The sequence below is a fragment of the Pelophylax lessonae genome (assembly GCF_965119305.1).
Source record: "Pelophylax lessonae genome assembly, chromosome: 13".
Classification (NCBI taxonomy): domain Eukaryota; kingdom Metazoa; phylum Chordata; class Amphibia; order Anura; family Ranidae; genus Pelophylax; species Pelophylax lessonae.
The window spans coordinates 206,563,899-206,588,521 of NC_138780.1; the positions used below are offsets into that span (position 1 = coordinate 206,563,899).

At 45.9% G+C, this 24,623-nt stretch overlaps 1 protein-coding gene across 1 annotated transcript in view; it reads left to right on the forward strand.

Annotated features, from left to right (window-relative positions):
• The window catches only part of GMFB (glia maturation factor beta), a 30,488-nt gene extending 23,405 nt beyond the window's left edge, over positions 1-7,083 (forward strand). The window contains exons 6-7 of the mRNA XM_082275396.1: positions 4,101-4,174; positions 6,636-7,083. Coding sequence (XP_082131522.1) covers positions 4,101-4,174; positions 6,636-6,707 — 146 coding nt within the window. The 3' untranslated portion in view covers positions 6,708-7,083. The remainder of the gene's footprint in view (positions 1-4,100; positions 4,175-6,635) is intronic.
• The last annotated feature ends 17,540 nt before the right edge of the window (positions 7,084-24,623 follow it).

Consider the following 24,623-nt stretch of genomic DNA (forward strand, 5'->3'; position numbering starts at 1 on the left):
TCCATGTCTTTATGGACCTTGCTTGGTGCACTGGTCCAAATCATTTGGTGGAGGGGGGTTTATGGTGTGGGGTTGTTTTTTTAGGGGCCCCTTAGTTCCAGTGAAGGAAACACTTAAGGTGTCGGCTTACCAAGACATTATGGACCATTTCATGTATGGAATGTCTTTATGGATCTTGCTTTGTGCACTGGTGCGCAGTCATGTTGGAACAGGATGGGGCCATCCCCAAACTCCCACAAGTTGGGAGCATGAAATTGTCCAAAATGTCTTGGTATGCTGACTCCTTAATAGTTCCCTTCACTGGAACTAACCAAGCCAACCCCTAAAAAGAAAAAAAAAAAACCCACACCATTACCCCCTCTGTCCACCAAATGATTGGGACCAGTACACAAAGCAAGGTCCATAAATACTTGGATGAGCGAGTTTGGGGTGGAGGAACTTGTCTGGCCTGCACAGAGTCCTGACCTCAACCCGATAGAACACCTCTGGGATGATACGGAGTGGAGACTGCGAGCCAGGCCTTCTTGTCCAATAACAGTGCCTGACCTCACAAATGTGCTTCTGGAAGAATGGTCAAACATTCCCATAGACACTCCTAAACCTTGTGGACAGCCTTCCCAGAAGAGTTGAAGCTGTTATAGCTGCAAAGGGTGGAGATTTTATGTGTTTAGGTGTTACTTCAACTTTTTACAAAATAAAAAAATATATATATTTTTTATTTATTTTTTTTACTTCTTTTTTTATCACATAGAAGGACAAAAAGTCCCCTATGTGATGATTTTTAGGTGACAAATTCTCTTTCTTGAGACATCCAAGTTCTAAAAGACCCCCAACATCTCCCTTGTGCACCACTGAATGTAATGCAGTGAAGATGGCATTGCATTCCATTCTTTCCTGGGAACTGTGGACTGGGACCCGGAAGTGATGATACACGTCACTTCCGGGTCAGGAACAAGATGGGGGGGGAGAGTGGAAGTGTGTCTTCTCTCCCTCCCTTCCACCCTGTGGCGCCCGCTACCGCTACCCAGTCCTGGGCCTGCAAATGGGAAAACAGGGCCTGGGATACATAGCGGAGGGCGCACACGTGGGGGGAGGGGGCACTTTACCCATGTGTGTGTGGAAGCTTCCACCTGCCAGATGAACCTTGCAGGGCTCAATGTAGAAAAAGACGATCTGCCCGGCGTCCGGAACTGCATATTGCGGACGCCGGGCAAAACAAAATGTGCATACCTGGAACAGTGAATAGGATGACAAATGCCCAGGTGCCAGCATGCGATTTCTAGTCCCCATGGCAACCTGGCACCTGGGATTTGTCAAGCTTTGCGATATGCTATATGACCCAAGGTTTGTTGACACCTGACCATCACCCCCTATATGAGCTTGTTGGGACATCCCATTCCAAAACCATGGCCATTATTATGATGTTGCCCCCTTTGTGGCTCTAGCATCCTCCACTCTTCTGGGAAGGCTTTCCACAAGATTTTGGAGGGTTTCTGTGGGAATTTGTGCCCATTTGTGAGGTCAGATACTGATGTTGGATGAGAAGACCTGGCTCACCATTGGCATTCCAATTCATCCCAATGGTGTTCAGTAGGATGAAGTCAGGGTCAGGGCTCTGTGAAGGACACTCGAGTTCCTCCACCCATCATACCTATATGAGCTTGTTGGACATCCCATTCTAAAATTATGGCCATTAATACCCTCCTTTGGTTCTATACCATCCTGCCCTCTTCTGGGGAGGCATTATACATAATTTTGGAGGGTTTCTGTGGGAATCGGTGCCTATTTGTGAGGTCAGATACTGATGTTGGATTAGAAGACCTGGTTCATCGTTGGCATTCCAATTTATCCCAATGGTGTTCAGTAGGATGAAGTCAAGGCTCTGTGAAGGCCACTCGAGTTCCTCCACCCATCACACCTATATGAGCTTGTTGGACATCCCATTCCAAAATTATGGCCATTAATACCCTCATCCTCCACTCTTCTGGGGAGGCATTCAACATGATTTTAGATGGTTTCTGTGGGAATCCATGCCTATTTGTGAGGTCAGATACTGATGTTGGATTTGAAGACCTGGTTCATCGTTGGCATTCCAATTTATCTCAATGGTGTTCAGTAGGATGAAGTCAGGGTCGGGGCTCTGTGAAGGCCACTCGAGTTCCTCCACCCATCACACATATATGAGCTTGTTGGACATCCCATTCCAAAATTATGGCCATCTTTCCCTCTAATGGGGAGGCATTATACATCATTTTGGAGGGTTTCTGTGGGAATCGGTGCCTATTTGTGAGGTCAGATATTGATGTTGGATTCTAAGACCTGGCTCACCATTGGCATTCCAATTCATTACAAAGGTGGTTGGACATCCCATTTTAAAATTATGGCCATTAATACCCTCCTTTGTTTCTATACCATCCTCCCCTCTTCTGGGGAGGCATTCAACATGATTTTGGAGGGTTTCTGTGGGAATCCATGTCTATTTGTGAGGTCAGATGCTGATGTTGGGTTAGAAGACCTGGCTCACCGTTGGCATTCCAGTTCATCCCAATGGTGTTCAGTAGGAAGAAGTCAGGGTCAGGGCTCTGTGAAGGACACTCGAGTTCCTCCACCCATCACACTTAAATGAGCTTGTTGGACATCCCATTCCAAAGTTATGGCCATTAATACTCTCATCCTCCACTCTTCTGGGGAGGCATGCAACGTGATTTTAGATGGTTTCTGTGGGAATCCATGCCTATTTGTGAGGTCAGATACTGATGTTGGGTTAGAAGACCTGGCTCACCTTTGGCATTCCAATTCATCCCAAAGGTGTTCAGTAGGATGAAGTCAGGGTCTGGGCTCTGTGTAGGACACTCGAGTTCCTCCACCCATCACACCTAAATGAGCTTATTGGACATCCCATTCCAAAGTTATGTCCATTAATACCCTCATCCTCCATCCTTCTGGGGAGGCATTCAACATGATTTTGGAGGGTTTCTGTAGGGAATCAGTGTCTATTTGTGAGGTCAGATACTGATGTTGGATTTGAAGATCTGGCTCACCATTGGCATTCCAATTCATCTCAGTGGTGTTCATTAGGATGAAGTCAGGGTCAGGGCTCTGTGAAGGACACTCGAGTTCCTTCCCCCATCACAGCTATATGAGCTTTTTGGGCATCCAACTCCAAAACCATGGCCATTAATATGGCATTACCCTCCTTTGGTACTCTACCATCCTCAACTCTTCTTGGGGAGGGTGTCTGTGGGAATTAGTGGCCATTTGTGAGGTCAGATATTGATGTTGGATTAGAAGACCTGGTTCACCGTTGGCATTCCAGTTCATCCCAATGGTGTTCAGTAGCATGAAGTCAGGGTCAGGGCTCTGTGAAGGACACTCGAGTTCCTCCACCCATCACACCTAAATGAGCTTGTTGGACATTCCATTCTAAAATTATGGCCATTAATACCCTCCTTTGGTTCTACTCATCCTCCACTCTTCTGGGAAGGCATTCAACATGATTTTAGATGGTTTCTGTGGGAATCAGTGCCTATTTGTGAGGTCAGATACTGATGTTGGGTCAGAAGACCTGGCTCACCGTTGGCATTCAAATTCATCCCAATGGTGATCAGTAGGATGAAGTTGGGGTCAGGGCTCTGTGAAGGACACTCGAGTTCCTCCACCCATCACAGCTATAAGAGCTTTTTGGGCATCCCATTCCAAAACCATGGCCATTAATATGGCATTACCCTCCTTTGGTACTATACCATCCTCAACTCTTCTTGGGGAGACTTTCAACAAGATATTGGAGGGTGTCTGTGGGAATTAGTGGCCATTTGTGAGGTCAGATACTGATGTTGGATGAGCATGCCCATCTTGTAATCATGATTCCAATTCATCCCAAAGGTGATGAGTAGGGTTGAGATTGTGGAGGTGGGTGAGGAACACCATGCATGAATGGATGGTTTTGGAAACTCCAGCTGGTTGGGGAACATTTATCACTTTGTTAGCATATGACCTAAAACATGGCCAACGCGTTTCATGTTAAATATCCTCTATTGAGTCATTTCCTCCTTTATGTCATGAATGGACAGTAGTTTTTATGTTTTTTTTTTCTAACCTAGGCTGCAAGCCAGAACAGCAGATGATGTATGCCGGCAGCAAAAACAAACTTGTTCAGAAAGCTGAACTCACAAAGGTAATTGTCTGCATGAGATTTACTTTCATGTTTTATTTTTTCATCATATTTCAGATAATTTACCAAAAACAGTTAGTCTTGTGGTGTAACGATGTGTGTTAGAACCATCATTGAAGCCTCAATTCACTGCATGTACCCTATGGGCAGAGTCTGCGCACCCCCCAGGACCCCCCCAAATCTTCATCTTCTCTGAGTGAGTCATTGGCTGGCCCCTCCCTTCCACATCCCTCTGGTGCTTCTTTGATGTGATGAGACATCTCATAGGAGGCACATAGTTATATTGGTCCAGCTTGGGGTAAGGGAAGTCTACATACAGTATCTCACAAAAGTAAGTACACCCTCACATTTTTGTCAATATTTTATTCTACCTTTTGATGTGACAATACTGAAGAAATTAGACTTTGCTACAATGTAAAGTAGTGAGTGTACAGCTTGTATAACAGTGTAAATTTACTGTCCCCTCAAAATAACTCAACACACAGCCATTAATGTCTAAACTGCTGGCAACAAAATTGAGTACACCCCTAAGTGAAAATGTCCAAATTGGGCCCAATTAGCCATTTTCCTTCCCCGGAGTCATGTGACTCGTTAGTGTTACAAGGTCTCAGGTGTAAATGGGGAGCAGGTGTGTTAAATTTGGTGTGATCGCTATCACTCTCTCATACTGGTCACTGGAAGTTCAACATGGCACCTCATGGCAAAGAACTCTCTGAGGATCTGAAAAAAATAATTGTTGCGCTACCTAAAGATGGCCTAGGCCAGTGATGGGGAACCTTGGCACCCCAGATGTTTTGAAACGACATTTCCCATGATGCTCATGCACTCTGCAGTGTAGTTGAGCATCATGGGAAATGTCGTTTTAAAAACATCTGGAGTACCAAGGTTCGCCATCACTGGCCTAGGCTATAAGAAGATTTCCAACAGCCTGAAACTGAGCTGCAGCACGGTGGCCAAGACCATACAGCGGTTTAATTCCCATCAGAACAGGCCTTGCCATGGTCTATCACAGAAGTTGAGTGCACGTGCTCAGCGTCATACCCATAGGCTATCTTTGGGAAATAGACGTATGAGTGCTGCCAGCATTGCTGCAGAGGTTGAAGGGGTGGGGGGTCAGCCTGTCAGTGCTCAGACCATACGCCGCACACTGCATCAAATTTTGTCTGCATGGCTGTCGTCCCAGAAGGAAGCCTCTTCTTAAGATGATGGACAAGAAAGCCTGCAGTTCGCTGAAGACAAGCAGACTAAGGACATGGATTACTGGAACCATCTCCTGTGCTCTGATGAGACCAAGATAAACTTATTTGGTTCAGATGGTGTCAGGCGTGTGTGGGGGCAACCAGGTGAGGAGTACAAAGACAAGTGTGTCTTCCTACAGTCAAGCATGGTGGTGGGAGTGTCATGGTCTGGGGCTGCATGAGTGCTGCCGGCACTGGGGAGCTACAGTTCATTGAGGGAACCATGAATGCCAACATGTACTGTGACATACTGAAGCAGAGCATGATCCCCTCCCTTCAGAGACTGGGCCGCAGGGCAATATTCCAACATAACGACCCCAAACACCTCCAAGATGACCACTGCCTTGCTAAAGAAGCTGAGGGTAAAGGTGATGGACTGGCCAAGCATGTCTCCAGACCTAAACCCTATTGAGCATCTGTGGGGGATCCTCAAACAGAAGGTGGAGGAGTGCAAGGTCTCTAACATCCACCAGCTCTGTGATGTCATCATGGAGGAGGGGAAGAGGACTCCAGTGACAACCTGTGAAGCTCTGGTGAACTCCATGCCCAAGAGGGTTAAGGCAGTGCTGGAAAATAATGGCGGCCACACAAAATATTGACACTTTGGGCCCAATTTGGACATTGTCACTTAGGGGTGTACTCACTTTTGTTGCCAGCGGTTTAGACATTAATGGCTGTGTGTTGAGTTATTTTGAGGGGACAGTAAATTTACACTGTTATACAAGCTGTACACTCACTACTTTACATTGTAGCAAAGTCTCATTTCTTCAGTGTTGTCACATGAAAAGATAGAATAAAATATTTACAAAAATGTGAGGGGTGTACTTACTTTTGTCAGATACTGTATATAACTTTAAATGAGATGCATGAGAACAACAGACCCTTAGTAAATTTTTTACTAAAGGCCGGTTGTTCTCACGCATCTCATTTACAGTCCCAGCCCTCTTTCCTCATTTTCCATATACAGGGATGGAGACGCTGAGCCTCATTTAAAGTCCCAGAACTGCCCTGATTCCTGATACTGTATATAAATACGTGTGTGTATATGTTGTGTGTATATGTTGTGTGTATATGTTGTGTGTATATGTTGTGTGTATGTGTTGTGTGTATATGTTGTGTGTGCTTTTTGTTTTTGATGAAATGTTTAATTCTCCATGTAAGGTTTTATTTTCTCTGTCACGTTGTAAACCCAATAATAATTTTTGGCGATTTTTTTTTTCTTGCAGGTATTTGAGATCCGGAACACGGAAGACCTCACTGAGGAATGGCTGATCGAAAAGCTGGGATTTTTCCACTAAATTCTATTTTTCTATGTCAAAGAGCCCGAAGTATTCCCTTTGTACTTAATTCTCATTTAGACAAGATGTCCGCCCACTCGCCGTGCGTCTGTGCTGCAAACGTGCAGAATTTCCTAAAATAAACCGGCGGCTTAACTCCTTCCCAGGCAGCCCCCCCCCTCCCCCTCCTACCTGCAGAGCCACTCGGAGGGGAAGATGTGGGAGCAACGGCAGGGATGGGCAACCTGGGGGGGGGGGGGGACCATGACTTGTGGAGGGGACTACAAGTGCCAGCAGACCTTACTAGAGGGTGGAGTCAGCTGGGAATTGTAGTTCCTTAACATGTTGCCCATGTAATCCTGGGCAGACTGGAGCTCCATGTTTCTGTTCTGGATTTTCTACCTTTTACCTTTATCCTGTATAGATATTTTTCTGTTTTGTATTATTTATGGTGCAACTGGCATACCTGTGCTGTGACTTGGTGACGCAGAACTCCTGGTCCTCTAGGCCCCCCCCCCCCCCCCCCCCTCAGTATTTGTGGTCCCCAATAGTAGGGGTAAAGCTTTATTAAAGCTGAAATTTGGTAAGCTTACAAAAAAACGTTCAAGGATGGATGAGGTGGGGCAGCGATGTCCTGATCTCCACCTCATCCAATCAGAGAACACTTTGCATTTATTTAGAAAAGAGAGGCGGCCAACCTCCTGTATTCACAATGCGGCAGGGCAGCATCTCCGCACGGGACCTGGAAGCTACTGTAGTAGCGGTGTAGTAGCAGTGTCTATACAGTGATTTCCTTCTAGAACAGGGGTCTCCAAACTACAACCCTCCAGCTGTTGAGGAACTACAATTGCCATCATGCCTAGTCATGTCTGTGAATGCCAGAGTTTTACAATGCCTCATGGGACGTGTAGTTCTGCAACAACTGGAGGGCCGTAGTTTGGAGATCCCTGTTTTTAGAGCTGTGTTTCCCAACTTCGGTCCTCTAACAGGCCAGGTTTGCAAGATAACTGGAATACATCACAGGTGATATCATTTGCTGCTCAGTGATTGCAGTATTCTACTCTGCATCTCCCCAAGGTAATACTTAAAATCTGCAAAAATGAGGAATAGTTGGTGCAAGCAAAATGCCAGTGTTACTGGAGCAGTCTGTGCTGGGCTGGGAGGTGGGGAGGGGGGAGGGGGGTTAAAAGTTCCAGTATACTGGAATGCTTAAAATCTGGTCTGTTAGTGTGCCCTGAGGACCGGAGTTGAGAAACGCTGATCTAGAGCAGTGGTCCTCAACTCCGCTCCTCGGGGCCCACTAACAGGCCAGATTTGAAGTATTACCTTTGGGGAGATGCAGACTAGAATACTGCAATCACCGAGCAGCAAAATGAGATCACCTGTGATGTAATTTAGTTATCTTGCAAACCTGGCCTGTTATTGTGCCCCGAGGACCGGAGTTGAGGACTACTGATCTAGAGCAGTGTTTCTCAACTCCAGTCCTCAAGGCACACTAACAGGCCAGGTTTGCAAGATAACTAAATTACATCACAGGTGATAGCATTTGCTGCTCAGTGATTGCAGTATTCTAGTCTGCGTCTCCCCAAGGTAATACTTCAAATCTGGCCTGTTAGTGGGCCCCGAGGAGCGGAGTTGAGGACCACTGCTCTAGATCAGTGTTTCTCAACTCCAGTCCTCAAGGCACACTAACAGGCCAGGTTTGCAAGAAAACTGAAATACGTCGCAGGTGAAATCATTTGCTTCTCAGTGATTGCAGTCTTATAGTCTGCATCTCCCCAAGGTAATACTTAAAATCTGGCCTGTTAGTGTGCCTTGAGGACCGGAGTTGAGGACCACTGCTCTAGAGGATCGCACAGGTATGGAATAAACAGAGGTGGTCCAAACTCGAACAATGTAACTATGTAACAATCTCCATACCTGGAATTCTTCATTAAACATAAACCTCTGGGGAGCCTCTGAGCCAAGGAGTTGAGCGCCATTGCTGTATCTGTTACCCATCATGTGATATAATGTGATCTTCACATCGATTATCCTGCTAGTGAACACGATTGGAGTGTTATTTGTTCACCTGAAATGTTTTTACAGGAAAAGGGACAAATTACATTATCGCTGCGTGCCCAATACTCCGCCGCCATAGCGCATCATTGCAGAAACTTTGTCCTGATTGACGGCTTGTAAGTTTTCCCTGTAGTCATGTTATATCTTACAGCGCATTCTGATACCTCTTCATATTCCAGGCACAGATTTGTATATTAGGGGCAGCTGTAGAGAAACTACAGATCCCATAATGCTTCTCCCTCTGGGAGTCATGCCTGTGGCTGTCAGTCCTGCAATGCCTCATGGGACTTGTAGTTTTGCCTCAGCTGGAGAACTGAGGTTACCTATCCCTGCTGTATTTAATACGTAAAGTACAGAGAAGCTCTATGGTAGTGGGGTGTAAGGGGCTCATTCACACCATCATATATGTGTATTTTCTGCATGGAACGCAGAACTAGCAGAAGATCCTGAGTTAAATACACACCGACAGGACTCCTGTTTAGACATATAGGGGGAGATGTACTAAAGCTGGTGCACACAGAATCTGGTGCAGCTGTGCATAGAAACCAATCGGCTTCCAAATTTTAGCCCCCGTACACATCGGCACGATTTGCCATGCCAAATTGCAGCCTATTGCCGGCAATTGTCCCAAGTGATTTCCAAATTTAGTTCCTGCACTGCTTTTGGCGATTTCGGGGGTGATTTCAATGGATATCTGTGCATGAACCCGCACAGATGTCTTTCAAATCATCCCCGAACTTGCACTGAACTGTGGGTTCAGTTTTCAGCTGAACTCCGGAGCGTAACTACAGGGGTTGCAATTGCAACCGGGCCCCATGCTCCAGGGGGCCTGTGCGGCTCCCCTGTACACCTGGATAGGAGGGGGCGGGGGCAGCATGTAGAGAAATCACTGTCCTCCTTTTTCCTCCTGTAGCTGCAGGAGGAAAATGGAGGAGATTGGTTCCTCTGTATGCTGCCCCGCCACTCCTCCTATCCAGTTCACTTGTGTTCTGCTGTCTCTGGGCCCCTGTGTGCTCCTCAGGATCGCAAAGGTCACACTTGCAATCGGGCCCTGACATTGCACCACCGTGGGGAGCCCCCAAGATGGCAGGAAGGGGGCCCACTGCAGAACTTGTGAAAGGGTCCCGCTGCAGGACCTTAATAAAGGATCCCGGAACGAGAGTAAGGGGCCCGAGGATCAGTGGGAAGAGCCCCAGGCTTGAAGGGAAGGGCCCCGGCCAGGGGTTCGGGGGGCCCTTCATGGTTTCTTGCACCGGGGACCTGAAGGTTCAAGTTACACCTCTGGCTGAATCCGCATGATTACAAACCCGCCTTCATTGTGAACGGGGGCTTATTGTTGAAGCTTAACTGAACAAGCTGAAGTTAGAAGCTGATTGGTTACTATGCACAGCGGCACCAGATTCTGTGTGCTTCAGTTTTAATAAATTTCCCCATAAAGTTCTTTGTTTATCGCAATAAATGACTACACATGTACATGCATGTGCGTCTATTCATGTACGCACCTATAATTTGCAGATCTGTGTGGCCATGGAGGCGACTGTTATCTACTTTTTGTGTGTATGGCTAAACTCAGCGCACATTTTTGCATGTAGATGCAGCAGTGTGTATAGGCTCCTTGATTAGTATAGGTAATGCCCAAGTATCAGATGGGGATCGAGAACAACCTCACAGGCCGTGCCTCTGACCTGACTCTTCCCACTCACAGGACTTAGTGATGGGGGCGAAACGCGCTGAGGCCATTCTCGATCTCCAGGTCAGAGGCCGTGCATCTTGCTTGATTCTTCCCACTCACAGGACTTAGTGATGGGGGGCAAAATGCACCGAGGCTGAGGCCATTCTTGATCTCCAGGTCAGAGGCTGTGCCTCTTACTTGATTCTTCCCACTCACAAGACTGAGTGATGGGGGCAAAACGTGCCAAGGCTGAGGCCATTCTCGATCTCCAGGTCAGAGGCCGTGCCTCTTGCTTGATTCTTCCCACACACAGGACTTGGTGATGGGGGCGAAACGTGCCGAGGCTGAGGCCATTCTCAATCTCCATATAATTGGGCTGATAGGAGTACGGTGTCTTTCCCTTCAAGCATGATCTATTGTGCTTGGATGAGCTCTGTGGATGCCGTCACCCACAGCACAGGGGACCGCCGGAGAATTGCCAGAGGCACTCTAAGCTTTTTAGATGCACAAAAAACTAAACGCAGCATTTAAATGCACACAGTGTATTCTTTTTCCTGCCCGTGTGAATGAGCCCCTTAACGGTTTCCTTTATCAAAGTATCTGAAAATGGAGCAGACATGTTCATTAGATCGTATGCGCTGCGTGAGCACAGTCTGTGTCACTGAGGGGCAGGGACAATCCTCCCTGTAGACACTTTGGTTGGTGGACCAGCCTGATCATCTCTCAGTTCTAATCCTCCAGTAAAGGTTGGAAGTTTGCTCCCTCCAGGTGTTGGTGAAACCATTGAGTCTCATTTAGGATCTTGGGAAAGTTGAAGATGACAAATCTTGCAAGAAGACGCTCCAGCACCAAGTGGTCGTCCATTCTTATGAGATTTTGGATCCTTGGCTTTCCCAGGATCCAGCAAGAAGCCCAATGAGGTCCCCCTTTTGCCTAGAGGAGGAACCCGGGGTAAGTATTGTTCACATTTGATCAATTTTTGGCTTATTTGGGTCCAGAATATACAACCGGTCAGTATACTTGTCATGTTATTGAGTATTGAGCTTGAGGTCGTATGCTTTCTAAAGCATCTGCATTCGCTGGTTTATATACAGTTTTCATCTCCATGAACAGCACCTGCCATTCCATGACCTAAGGGTGGCCATTTTCTTTCACCCCTGTATATAGCCCATAATCGGAGCTCTCTGGGATTGCTTTATCAAAGGCTCCTTCTGGGTGATCCCCAAATTCAAACTTCTACTACGGCCTTTTGAAGGGCTATGTAGAATGTCATTTGTTACTGTAAGGCAATGCCATTGGCCTCCCCCCAAAACCGATTTTTCTGGCTCCGATGTTAGAGCCAGTTATTGTTTGATAGGGACCATAAACATCCTCCTAAATTGAAGAAACTGGGCCAAAATGGCACCAAAAGGTGTAAATTGAATAACCCTCAGATTTTTCTGATTGTTTCCCCCATGTAATGAAGATGAATTCCTAAATATTTCAATGCATTCAGGCTTTTATGAGATTCCACCAGTCTGTGGGCCGTAGGGTGCAAAGGGGCAGTAAAAAAAAAAACTAGATTTTTGTACTTACCGTAAAATACTTTTCTCTGAAATTCATGGACAGACGCAGCTCCGTATCTTCTTAGACCATTGGGCCAATATTCTAAGAAGATACTGAGCTGCGTCTGTCAATGAGCGATAGAGAAAACTTGATTTTTGTACTTACCGTGTAATACTTTTCTCTAAAATTCTTTGACAGACGCAGCTCTTTATCTTCTTAGACCAGTGGGCCAATAGTCTAAGAAGATATCGAGCTGCGTCTGTCAATGAACGATAGAGAAAACTGGATTTTTGTACTTACCGTAAAATCCTTTTCTCTGAAATTCATTGACATACGCAGCTCCATACTTTTCTCTGAAGTTCTTTGACAGACGCAGCTCCATATCTTCTTGGCCCAATGGTCTAAGAAGATATGGAGCTGCATCTGTCAATGAACGATAGAGAAAACTGGATTTTTGTACTTACCGTAAAATACCTTTCTCTGAAGTTCTTTGACAGACGCAGCTCCCACTATGAGCTCTACGGGATGTATTGCATTGAGTCCGTGTTCCGCCCCGCCTCGCCTCCTCTCAGTGAGCTCTACGGGATGTAATGTTTTAAATCCACGCTCACTGAGAGGAGGCGGGGCGGAGCACGGACTCAAAGCAATACATCCCGTAGAGCTCACTGAGAGGAGGTGAGGTGGAGCACGGACTCAATGCAATTATTGCCTATTATTCCCATTGGAGTAAGCGATTGGTTCATTCCGTTTTTTTAAGAAGTTGTTTTATATGGGTGGCTTAATTTTGCATCTATTCCATTATCCGTTGGTGTTCACATTCCGCTCTTGAAAGTTAACAATGTAGCTTATAATTCCTCAAACATTTCAGTTAATTTTGTGAGGTCTGTGTCCTCTTTAAAAAGGAGATTGCTTTTCTGCATGGCCAGCCCTTTAGTGAATGCTCCGCCCATGAGGTTCCTTTTAGCATGGCAGGTCCTTTTGTTGAAGCAGGACGCTGAAGCAAGACGGTATTGTTTTGACCTGCTGGGTCTCCTTAACCTGCGTCTGGCAGTTCTGACCTGAAGTGTTCAACACCATCCAGTTGTTTAATTTGGATATATATATATACACACATACACCGCCTGGCCCAAAAAAATGTCGCCACCAAAAAAAAAAAGGGTCACACTCTAATATTTTGTTGGCTTTGATTACGGCACGCATTCGCTGTGGCATTGCCCCCCCTTCTGCAACAGAGCAGAATGCAGTGAGTGTCAGGACCCGGATCACCTGCTGGTGGCACTGTGGTTCCCTGGGTTGAGAGTTGTAATTCCACAAGTTTCCACCTGAGACACCTGCTGGTGGTTACTGGAATTACAACCCTTCCCCCCCAGGGAACCACAGTGCCACCAGGAGGCACCATGTTTGTGGTCCTTTTATCAACCCTCTAACTAAAGGTCTGTACCAGCAGCAGCAGGAGCCTGGGCATTGCATCCATGTTCCCCTGATTGCAGTTGCAATGCTTTCTAAGGCTTTCTATGCAAGAAAATAAAAAATAAACAAATGCACATTTTTTCAATTAAATATGGTCGGATTTAATATTTTTTTTCACAAAGGTCTGACTTAGACTTTAGGACCAGGACTTTAAGACTGTTTGTTTTCTAGCACCTGATGTATTAAAGTGAAACTGCCTGCATTACCTATTGAAACCAATCAGGTTCTGCCTTTTCATGCTGCTTCTTCAGGTTAGAAAGTAAAAAGCAGGAGCTGATTGGCTGCTGTGGGAGGCAGATACAGTTCTAGTTTCAGGATGCCGAGGCTCGGAGGGTGACCCGTTAGTCCTTCATTTCAGCCCTGTGCATGTTCTGAACTCATTCATTCACATTCCTTACAACACTAAACTACCTGATCTCCGTGGCAGAGATGGCCGCCGGTTCTGCTCCGGCCCTTCTCCTCTGATTGGTAGATCTCCGTGTTCTCTGTATATAAAGCACATCGGACACACTTTATTTCTTACTGAAACTTGGTGAAATTATTTTACTTGTGAACTTGTTTTTTGCCTTTATTTTGTATGCAATTAAAAAATGAACACTTTGGATGTTTGTAATGTGATGATGAAAAGACTGAACCTTCTGCTGCCTTCCCAGGTTGTAGTATATGATGTCTCTGTATATTTCTAGTACCAGCCGTGGTGTTTTGTGCATTTATGGTTTTATCTTGGTTAAATAAATCATTTCAATTTCAAGAGTTCCTGCAAATATTATTTATGTCTTTCTGTATCTAAACTGAGCATTTGTTGTGCATTTATTGTTATTATCTCTCTCACACTCTCACTCTCTCCTTTTTATTGGCAGGACCAAAATACAATTTAGCATTGCCAAAGCAGTTGAGTTTTTTTTTTTGGGGGGGGGGGGGGGGGTGTGTAATGGGTAATATAAAGGGGAATGGGGGTGAGTCCATGTAAAGGATTTTTAAGTCCTTAGGAACTTTTAAGTTTTTCATGTCCCTCTCAGTCTGTGACACGCTGTCACATATTGTGCAGCTATTCTCACCATTGGCTCCTATTCTCCCAGTAGGATTTGGAGTTTCCTCTTCTCTTCTACAGAATTGAAGTCCGGGATGAAAGTGGAGAGTCTCTGGAAGTGAGTGTCCCTCACTAATGAGTACTTAGGGCACTGTAGCAGGAAGTGGTCCTCGTCCTCCGGTACCCCCTGGTTCACAATCTGCTCTCCCTGGGTTTGTAGGTTTCTCTGTGCCGTCCTAATTCCATTTCCAGGCTGTGGGCGCTCAGTCTGTACAGGCTCAGGGTCTGTCTGTCTTTGGGCTCTTGTAGCACCTCCAGTTATGGGGCCAGTTTGTAGTCTCTCTGCAGTGACTGGTAAACAGTTTCTTGTAGGCCTGCACGATATTGGAAAAAAAATATATTGCGATATTTTTTTTCCAACGATATATATTGCGATATTGTGGGACCCGTCCTTTATATGGAGAAATATAAAGGAGGTTGGCTGCAGCCCACTTCAGAATATAACCCTGGAAGGGGTTATATAATAGATTATAAAAAGGAAGAGGAAGTGATTGGTGCTGCCAGTATATATGTGAAATACAATAAATCATCTATAATGACATGGTGTGTATACAAAAAGGGAAAAGTAGATGAATGTATATGTAGAGGAAAATCAATTATTAATATATAAATATATAAATCACCTCTGAATTATTAATAATTTCTTTTCCTCTACATATATATACATACATCTACTTTTCCCTTTTTGTATACACACCATGCCAATATAGATTATTGTATTTCACATATATACTGCTACTGGCAGTGGTGGTAGGAGGCTGGAGCGGTGGATTAGAAAGGAGCACAGCCGCATACATTACATTACTCACTCGTGCAGGCTGCAGCCCGCCCCACACGTTCAGTGAGTCTCACTCTCCGCCCTAGTTTTCTCAATGGCACAATCACGCCGTGAGTAGCGGCACAGCGAACCAATCAGGTGTGCAGGCACGCGTGATTGGTTAGCTGTGCAGCTGCTCACGGCGTGATAGGTTGCCTGAATGTGCCATTGAAAAAACTAGGGCGTAGTAGAGTAACTCACTGAATGTGTGGGGCGGGCTGCAGCCTGCAGTGGATTGGATGTGTGAGTTCTCCTCCGAGTCCCTGCCTAACACGGAAGTCTGCGAGTCCTCCTGTCCTCCTCCGAGTCCCTCCCCCTGCCTATGCAAATATCGTGACCTCGGCGATATGAATATCGCCTACGGCCACAGAACGATAGTCAATATCATATCGACTATCGTTCAGTCCTAGTTTCTTGGAGTTTATTTCATTTCTCCATTCTTCAACATATTTTTCTTTTGGAATGTTTCATTATGTTCTTTATTTGTGATTTTGTCAGGCCAAATTGTTGGGAGTTTGCGATAGACAAGGCGCTGATGAGTTGTTGTTGCAGACCGCCAGGTTTGGACTGGTTCTTATTGGTCAGTAGGGCCTTATGATGGGAGGAGTCAGGACTGCTTTTTTGTAGATGATCCCAGAATGATAGCGCCCTCTTCTGTATTGCAAAAAGTAAGGGAAATTTGCCCAGCTCAGACTGGCAGGCACTGTTAGAGTTGCATCTCTCTCTCTCCCCCTTTCTCTCCGCTGTCCGGCCAAAAAAAAGGTCACACACTCTAATATTTTCTTGGACCACCTTAAGCTTTGATTACGGCGCGTTTCGATAAGCTCCTGCAATGTCACAAGGTTTGTTTCCGTCCAGTGTTGCATTAATTTTTCACCAAGATCTTGGGAGAGTCTGACCACTGTGCAAAGCCTTTTCCAGCACATCCCAAAGATTCTCAATAGGTTAAGTTCTGGACTCTGTGGTGGCCAATCCATGTGTGACAATGATGTCTCATGCTCCCTGAACCACTCGTTCACAATTTGAGCCCGATTAATCCTGGCATTGTCATCTTGGAATATTCCCGTGCCATCAGGGAAGAAAAACTCCCTTGATGGAATAACCTGGTCATTCAGTATATTCAGGTAGTCAGCTGACCTCATTCTTTGGGCACATGCAGTAATATCCAATAGGAGTGTCCCGTACCTGATCAGAGGCAGAGGTGCTGAGAGGGCTTCCCTTGTGGCTAAGTGCAAGGCACCCCTGAAGGTGGAAACAGGGAGTGCTGTGCCCAAAGTAACAGGGGTCGCCAGCTGCAACAGGCTCCGGTGAAGGGGTGACCGCTGTTTAGTGACTGGACAAGCAGGCTGTACTGCAAGGCAGGATTTCTTGAGAGTATCCGGAGGGAGGTTGCCAATGGGAGAGACAGAAGCAAGGTCAGGCCAAGTAGTCAAACACAGTTCATCAGGCAGTAGAGGAACCTGAGAGAGCAAGCTGGGGGTCATACACGGGCACAGTAGACTGGAGCAGAGTAGGTAAACAAGCCGGTGGTCAGAGCCAGAAGTAGAGACAAGACAGGTCAAGGTAAGCCGGGTCGGTAACGGGTAATCCAATAGCAAGGAACAGAAACACAGGAACAAGCAGGGAAGCTGAAGATCATCCAGCAACTAATGGCTGGAGCTGGCTGCTTTAAATAGGCCGCTGGGCGCGAACAATCCATTACTCATTGCGTGCGCGGTGGCGCACGCGATGCACACTGGCTCATGAATCTTCGCTTCCATGAATGTCCGTTTGCGCATGCGCAGTAGCGTTGACGAATTTCTATGCGCCATTGCGCTATTCTGCAGAGTGTTGGTAGCTGAGCCAGTTTGTTTTTGGATCATTCCCTGACAAGGAGAGTTACTGCTTAGTTTAGTTAGTTGCTTAGTTAATTCCAGGAGGCAACTTTTTCTTTTTGGCCGAGCATTGTGTGCCTTTATACACACATGAACTTTAATGGCATCCCAGTCTTAGTCCGTAGGGTTCAATATTAAGTCGGCTCACCCTTTGCAGCTATAACAGCTTCAACTCTTCTGGAAAGGCTGTCCACAAGGTTTAGGAGTGTCTATGGGAATGTTTTTCCCATTCTTCCAGAAGTGTATTTGTGAGGTCAGGCACTGATGTTGGATGAGAAGGCCTGGCTCGCAGTCTCCACCCTAATTCATCCCAAAGATGTTCTATCAGGTTGCGGTCAGCAGGACTCTGTGCAGGCCACTCAAGTTCCTCCATCCCAAACTCACTCATCCATGTCTTTATGGACCTTGCTTTGTACACTGGTGGGCAGTCATGTTGGAACAAGAAGGGGACATCCCCAAACTCCTCCCACAAAGTTGAGAGCATGAAATTGTCCAAAATGTCTTGGTATGCACAAGTCCTAAGAGTTCCCTTCACTGGAACTAAGGGGCCAATCTCAACCCCTGAAAAACACCCCCCACACCATAATCCCCCCTCCACCAAACTCTTCACTTGGCACAATACTTTTGGTAATATAGTGTACGTGATAATGCCTCATCCGGGTTAGGAGCGTGCTGCATGCTCCTCCTGTGACTGCTGTGTCCGCTACCGGTAACCGGGTATCATGTGATCCCTATGATTGATCATAGCGATCACATGGCTACCTGTACCATGTTATTAGCTATAGCCGATCACAACCGTAAGCAAGCTGTTTATGAATGCAAAGCTAAAATGACAGCTAAAACGATTGCTTATACAGTGATCATCACTGTATAAGCAATAACAGTGTAAAAGAAAAAAAAAAAAAAATCACGATCGACTCGCAAAGAGGAGTACAATGTCCCTTTGGTGACACTGAGCTGAAGACAGGCTGACCGGATGGATGTAAAGAAAAAATTAAAAACCCTTTTTTATTTTTACCATACTGTCACCAGTCAGTGTCCCTGATGCATAACTGCATTTATAAGGAATTTTGATTTTATTCGATTTATTAGTTTTAAACCGGAAAGTAGAAAATATCGGTTTAATGATATCCCGTACTGGACACACGAAAAGCTGTAGCAAGCAGCCATGTTGTTCAGTCATTATAGGTCAGCCATGACAGTCTTCCAGAACAGTTACACATTACCACAGTGATTATCCCCTCCCTCCTCCTCTAATTCATGGAATGCATTGCTTTTACACTTCAAAAGAGCCGTTATCACAACTCAGGCATCAAAAACCAGCACTTAGGCCTGTGCAGAGCTGTAAACCGCTAACTGAGTCCTGGCAGGATGTTTGTTTCTTTTGTCCAGGCCTATCATAAAACTTTAAACAAACAATTCAGCCAAGCGCTCACTCCGAAGGGGATGACCAGCGTGCTGCTCTCCTCAGGTGGGGAACTCCAACATGAGTACATACAAGAAAAAAAAAAAAAAGAGGAGGCGCAAACACCTAGTGCATTACCCGTGGTCACCATATAAAATATTTTAATAAAATGCCACATGCATACTCATAGACAAGAAGAATGATAAAAATCGTATAACAAGAATCCACCACACATGGAATGGAACATGTACTTGTTGATAGGACCGCTAACGTGTTTCGGGAGTCAGCTCTGATGAAGGGAGCTTGACTCCCGAAACGTGTTAGCGGTCCTATCAACAAGGACATGTTCCATTCCATGTGTGGTGGATTCTTGTTATATGATTTTTATCCATTCTTCTTGTCTGTGAGTATGCATTTGGCATTATACTAAAATATTTTATATGGTGACCATGGGTAATGCACTAGTTGTTTGCGCCTCCTTTCTTTTCTTATCGTAAAACTTTGACCAAATCCATTAAGGATAACCAGAACTAATGGAGATCGTAAAAGGCAATCCTAGAGCTCTGCTCAATCCAAAACTTAACAAATTCACACACGATTCATTAACCACTTGCCGACCACCGCACGACTATCTACGTCGGCGGTCAGCCCCTCACAGGCAAACTAACGTAGGGCTACGTTGCTTGCTTGTGAGGGTCTAGGGAGCGAGCGCGCGCCGCCGGAGGCGCGCTCCCGCTCCCGCGTGGTCACGGACCCCCCCGCGCGTGTGACCAGCGGACCCGATGTCCGCAGGCCACTCGGCGATCGGCGGGGGAGAGGGAGAATGTCAGGCAGCTTGTGTAAACAAGCCACCTGTCATTCTCCTCGCTGTAAAGACACTGATCACATGGATCTACTATGTAGATCCGTTGATCACTCTGCATACAGTTGAAGCCACAGCCAATCACAGTTAGAATCACGCCCCTAGGGACACACACAGCCCCTCCCTCCCAAATAAAGTTAACCCCTTCACTACCAGTGTATTTTTACAGTAACAGTGCATATATATAGCACTGATTACTGTAGAAATGTCACTGGTAACCCCAAAAGTGTCAAAAATGTCAGTCAAGGGTCCGATCTGTCCGCCGCAATGTCGCAGTACCGCAAAAAAAATCGCAGATCGCCGCCATTACGCGTTAAAAAAAAAACAACAAAAATGACAAAAATCTTTCCCTTTGTTAGTAAACGCGATAACTTTTGCGCAAACCAATCAAAATACGCTTTTTGCGATTTTTTGTTACCAAACATAGGTAGCATAAAACAAATTGGCCGAAAATGTTAAAAAATTTTGATTTTTACATTTTTTTTGGGGGGAATTTCATATAAAAAAAATGTGAAAAATATTGCTATTTTTGCAAAATTGACGCTGTTTTTTTGTTTATAGCGCATGATCAAAAAATCGCACAGGTGATCAAATACCACCAAAAGAAAGCTCTGTTTGTGGGAAAAAAAGGACGCCAAATTTGTTTAGGTACAGCGTCCCCCGACCGCGCAATTGTCCGTTAAAGTCACGCAGTGCCGAATCGCAAAATACCCCCTGGTCGGAATGGGGGTAAAATCTTCCGGGGCTTAAGTGGTTAACTCAGACCGGAACATGACACATTAACAAAAAGTATATATTTGAATGAGAAATGTTGTACTGAACGAAATACGGTCATACATGACCACACTAGCACATATAGAAGGGAAGATAGCTGTCAGATATTCCCTGGGTGACAGGTTTATCTGAGCTACTCTGTGTTTAGTATCCCTGGATGCGAAATTCAATGCTGAACAATTACATACATAGTTACATAGTAGTTGAGGTTGAATAAAGACAATAGTCTTTCCAGTTCAACCCATGTAGGTGTGTGTGGACGTATTCATTTCCCACAACCCTGAATGTTTTGATGTTGGAGATGTATGTCCAGGAGTCTTTTAAAAGTAGCCATACTCCCCGCAGTTACCACCATTTGTGGAAGCGAGTTCCACAATCTTATTGCCCTTACTGTAAAAAACCCAAATCAGTTTCAAGAATGCAACTGGTACATATTGGAAGATCTGAATAGTGGTATAAAACCTTCTGTAGAGGAGGGACCTGATATTGTCATAAACTCTGGACAGCCCATGGGATACTCTGTTTTATTGGTCAGGGCCATCTGTCAACACCCCTTTGATCCCAGAGAAAAAGGGAGACCCCCTAACCAGTTGAGATAGTTCTCCTTTACCATCAAAGCAGGAACATCTGTCAAGTTTGAGAACCGATAACACCTGGCTCATCGACTGAACTCTGATAACACCCAGGACATTGATTGCAAGTATCCTTCCTCTGCAATTCTACCTTATTTCTCTATTGCTGAAATGATGTCTCTATTTCTTTGAAACACCTTTTATCTGTAGATATTTTATTTGCACCAACTTTGATCTTTTCATTATTAAAGCCTTATTTTGAAAAGTGTTAACCTTGTTCCTAAGCTCTTAATGCGAGCTAAAAAATAAAACCTGTATCTTGAAGAGTGTTACTGTATAGGATAAATCCTATGAACATTCCTGTCTGTGGTGACAGTGTGTGTTACAGACGATTATTCTAAAATTATAATTGCTAGAATTACGAGCGTCCTCCCGCTCTGACCAAATGGAGGTGGTGGCATTTAAAGGGTTAATTGGCCCAGTGACAATCACTCTTAGCCTGCTGGTAGATTGTGGTCCCGCGAGCTGGAAAATCTTTCCCCAGGGTGCAGCTGATAGTGGCATTGTTACGTAAGTGACAGCGTGGTGTGAGATAGGCCGGTCCTTTGTCACGAGTTAGTGAGGAGGGCAGTGATCTGATACCCGCCTCCGTCTGTGTTTTTTTTTTTAAAGAGTAACTCCACTTTCATGGGAACAAATATAGCAAATAAAGAAAAATAAAATAGCGAATACAATTACGAAACAAGTCATATTGTATTTGAATGTTATTAAAAATTACCTTTCCTTTTCAATCTACAGCCGCTGTTATTTTATGAAAATGCAATATGGCCGCGCGGGGGGGGGTTCGGCGCTGTGGGGCCGCCGCTTTAAAAAAAAAATATGTAATTTTTTTTGAAATTTTGCATGGCGGGTTCCTCAGGTTCAGTATGGACCCTGCAGCCCATTTGTTCCCACCTGACCCCCTCACGGAGGCTGCAGGGCCTTCCTGGATCTCTACTGTCCCATCGTTGCTACCGTCTGACTTTTATTGATATCGCAAAAAATGTAACCATCCCTTGTGATAATACCGCAGGGCGGTCCTCTTTATGGAGAGATCTGGGGTCTAAACGATCGATTGCATGACTCAGCGATCGGTGACGTAAGAACCACTGGGATTGCCGCGGGATCAATTTTAGAAGCGGCGGGAGGGGTGTGCCATGATTTTGACGTTAAATAGCCGGTGGATGGCTGCACTGTGGGATCACTTTTATCTGAACGTTCGGTGCCTGAGGGAAAAGAAAATACCGGGGTTATGGCATCTAGCTGCAGCCATCACCCCCCGGTATTTGACGTAAAAATCACGATGTATATTTTACAGTTAGGCGTTTGGCAACTGTAAGGCTTCTTTCACATTTGTGCGGCTTGGGACTGGAAAGTTGCATGACAAGTCTTACCCCATGATTTCCAATGAGTATCGTTCATATCTGTGCGACTTCAAAGTAGTCCCTGCACTACTTTGGTCCTACCTGCAAGTGCTGCGCCATGTCCTGGCTGCTCGGCTGTCAGTGTATTCCCAAGTCAGAATGGAGCCGATGCTTCCTGTATACTTCCGGCTCCTTCCTGTCACAGGCGGGGTGATGTCAAATAAACTCCGCCTGTGAGAGGAGAGATACAGAAAGCATCCGCTCTGCATGTACCTGCTAACAGTACCTGCCATCAGTACCCACCAGCATTTCCTGCCATTAGTACCCACCAGCATTTCCCGCCAGCAGTACTGCTAACAGTACCAGCCAGCAGTACCCACCAGCAGTACCCACCAGCAGTACCAGCCAGCAGTGCCCACTACCAGTACCAGCCAGCAGTACCCGCCAACAGTACCTGCCAGCAGTACCCACCAGCATTTCCCGCCAGCAGTACCCACCAGCAGTACCAGCCAGCAGTGCCCACTACCAGTACCAGCCAGCAGTACCCACCAACAGTACCTGCCATCAGTACCAGCCAGCAGTACCCGTCCCCAATTAGCACCAGCATTACCCACCAGCAGTACCCACCAGCATTTCCCGCCAGCAGTACTCATCAGCAGTTCCCACCATCAGTACCAGCCAGCGGTACCCACCAGCAGTACTGGTCAACAATTACCACCAGCAGTACCCACCAGCAGTACCGGTCAGCATTACGTACCAGCCAGCAGTACCAGGCAGTAGTACCCACCAGCAGTACCGGTCAGCAATTACCACCAGCAGTACCAGCCTGCAGTACCCGCCAGCAGTACCAGGCAGTAGTACCTATCAGCAGTACCTGCCAGCAGTACCAGCCAGCAGTACCTGCCCTCAGTACCAGCCATCAGTACCCGCCAGCAGTACCAGCCAGCAGTACCCACCAGCAGTACCAGTCAGCAGTACTCGCCAGCAGTACCAGTCAGCAGTACAAGGCAGCAGTACCAGGCAGTTGTACCCACCAGCAGCTCATAGTGGACATGGGCTGGTTCGGTGTGCCCCCCTCCCTCCCCCTTTTGTGTGTCGGTTGAGCAATTCATCATCCAAGGTATCCTCCCCCCCACAGTGCGGACTTCATCCAGTGGTGACGTGTGCTGTGTACCCCCCATTGACCAGCAGCTTCATTGCAACAAATTACCGGTTTGGAATCTAATTTTTTAACATATGTTCTTCAATGAACCTTATTGGTTCACATGGGCTGCTGTCCTAATGTCTACATTAACAACTGTGGCTAGCGCTGATCTTTTCTTCTGTTGTACCCACCAGCAGTACCAGTCAGCAGTACCCATCAGCAGTACCAGGCAGCAGGCCCCACCAGCAGTACAAGTCAGCAGTACCCACCAGCAGTACCAGTCAGCAGTACCCACCAGCAGTAAACACCAGCAGTACCAGTCAGCAGTACCAGTCAGCAGTACCAGTCAGCAGTACCCACCAGCAGTACCAGTCAGCAGTACCAGTCAGCAGTACCCACCAGCAGTAAACACCAGCAGTACCAGGCAGCAGTACCAGGCAGCAGTACCAGGCAGTAGTACCCACCAGCAGTACCTTCTTTATTATTCTGTATAACAGGGAAGAAAAAGCCTTCAGGTTGCCACAACTTAAGACACAAAATATTTTTTTAACTTTTAAACTTAAAATAGTCTTTTCTGTTCTGTTTCTTTTTCAAAGCCGCATTCCAGCATTCTTCTGCCCTATCAGTACAGAATCATCCGTATCGATACGCGTATCAGGAAGGAATGCGTCGCCATACATTGCTTTATAGATATTTTGAGCACGGCCCTATATATGAAGCCGTGTTCCATGTGCCTCTTTTAGGGTCCTTTCACACATGCGGACCGTTCATTTTATCAGTTTAGTCACGTTAAAATGGATGAAGTATTCCTCGGTTTTTCATCCGTGATCATCAGTTTTTCCTCAGTTTTTTTTTTTTTTTTTTACATCCACTACCAATGCAAAAACGGATGAAAAACCGACCATTCGCCAGTTTACATCATTGCATTTTCGTCCGATCTGGTTTTTTTTTTTAACGGAAGAAAAATAAAGCTTTGATCAGTTTAAAAAAACGGATGTAAATGGATGATCATCCACTTAGTGCCGGTTCACATTTGTGCAATGCAGGAACGCTGCGAATATACAGCGTGTTCACACTGCCATATGCGATACGCTGGGGGTGTCAATTAAAAGTTAACGACACCCCCAGTTGAGATCGCATATCGCAGTGCGATCTGCAAGTTCGCACAGAATCGGATCGCACTAGTGTGAACCACAATGCGATCCGATTCTGCTGCAGATTAAAAAAAGGGTCCTGTGCGTGTTTAGT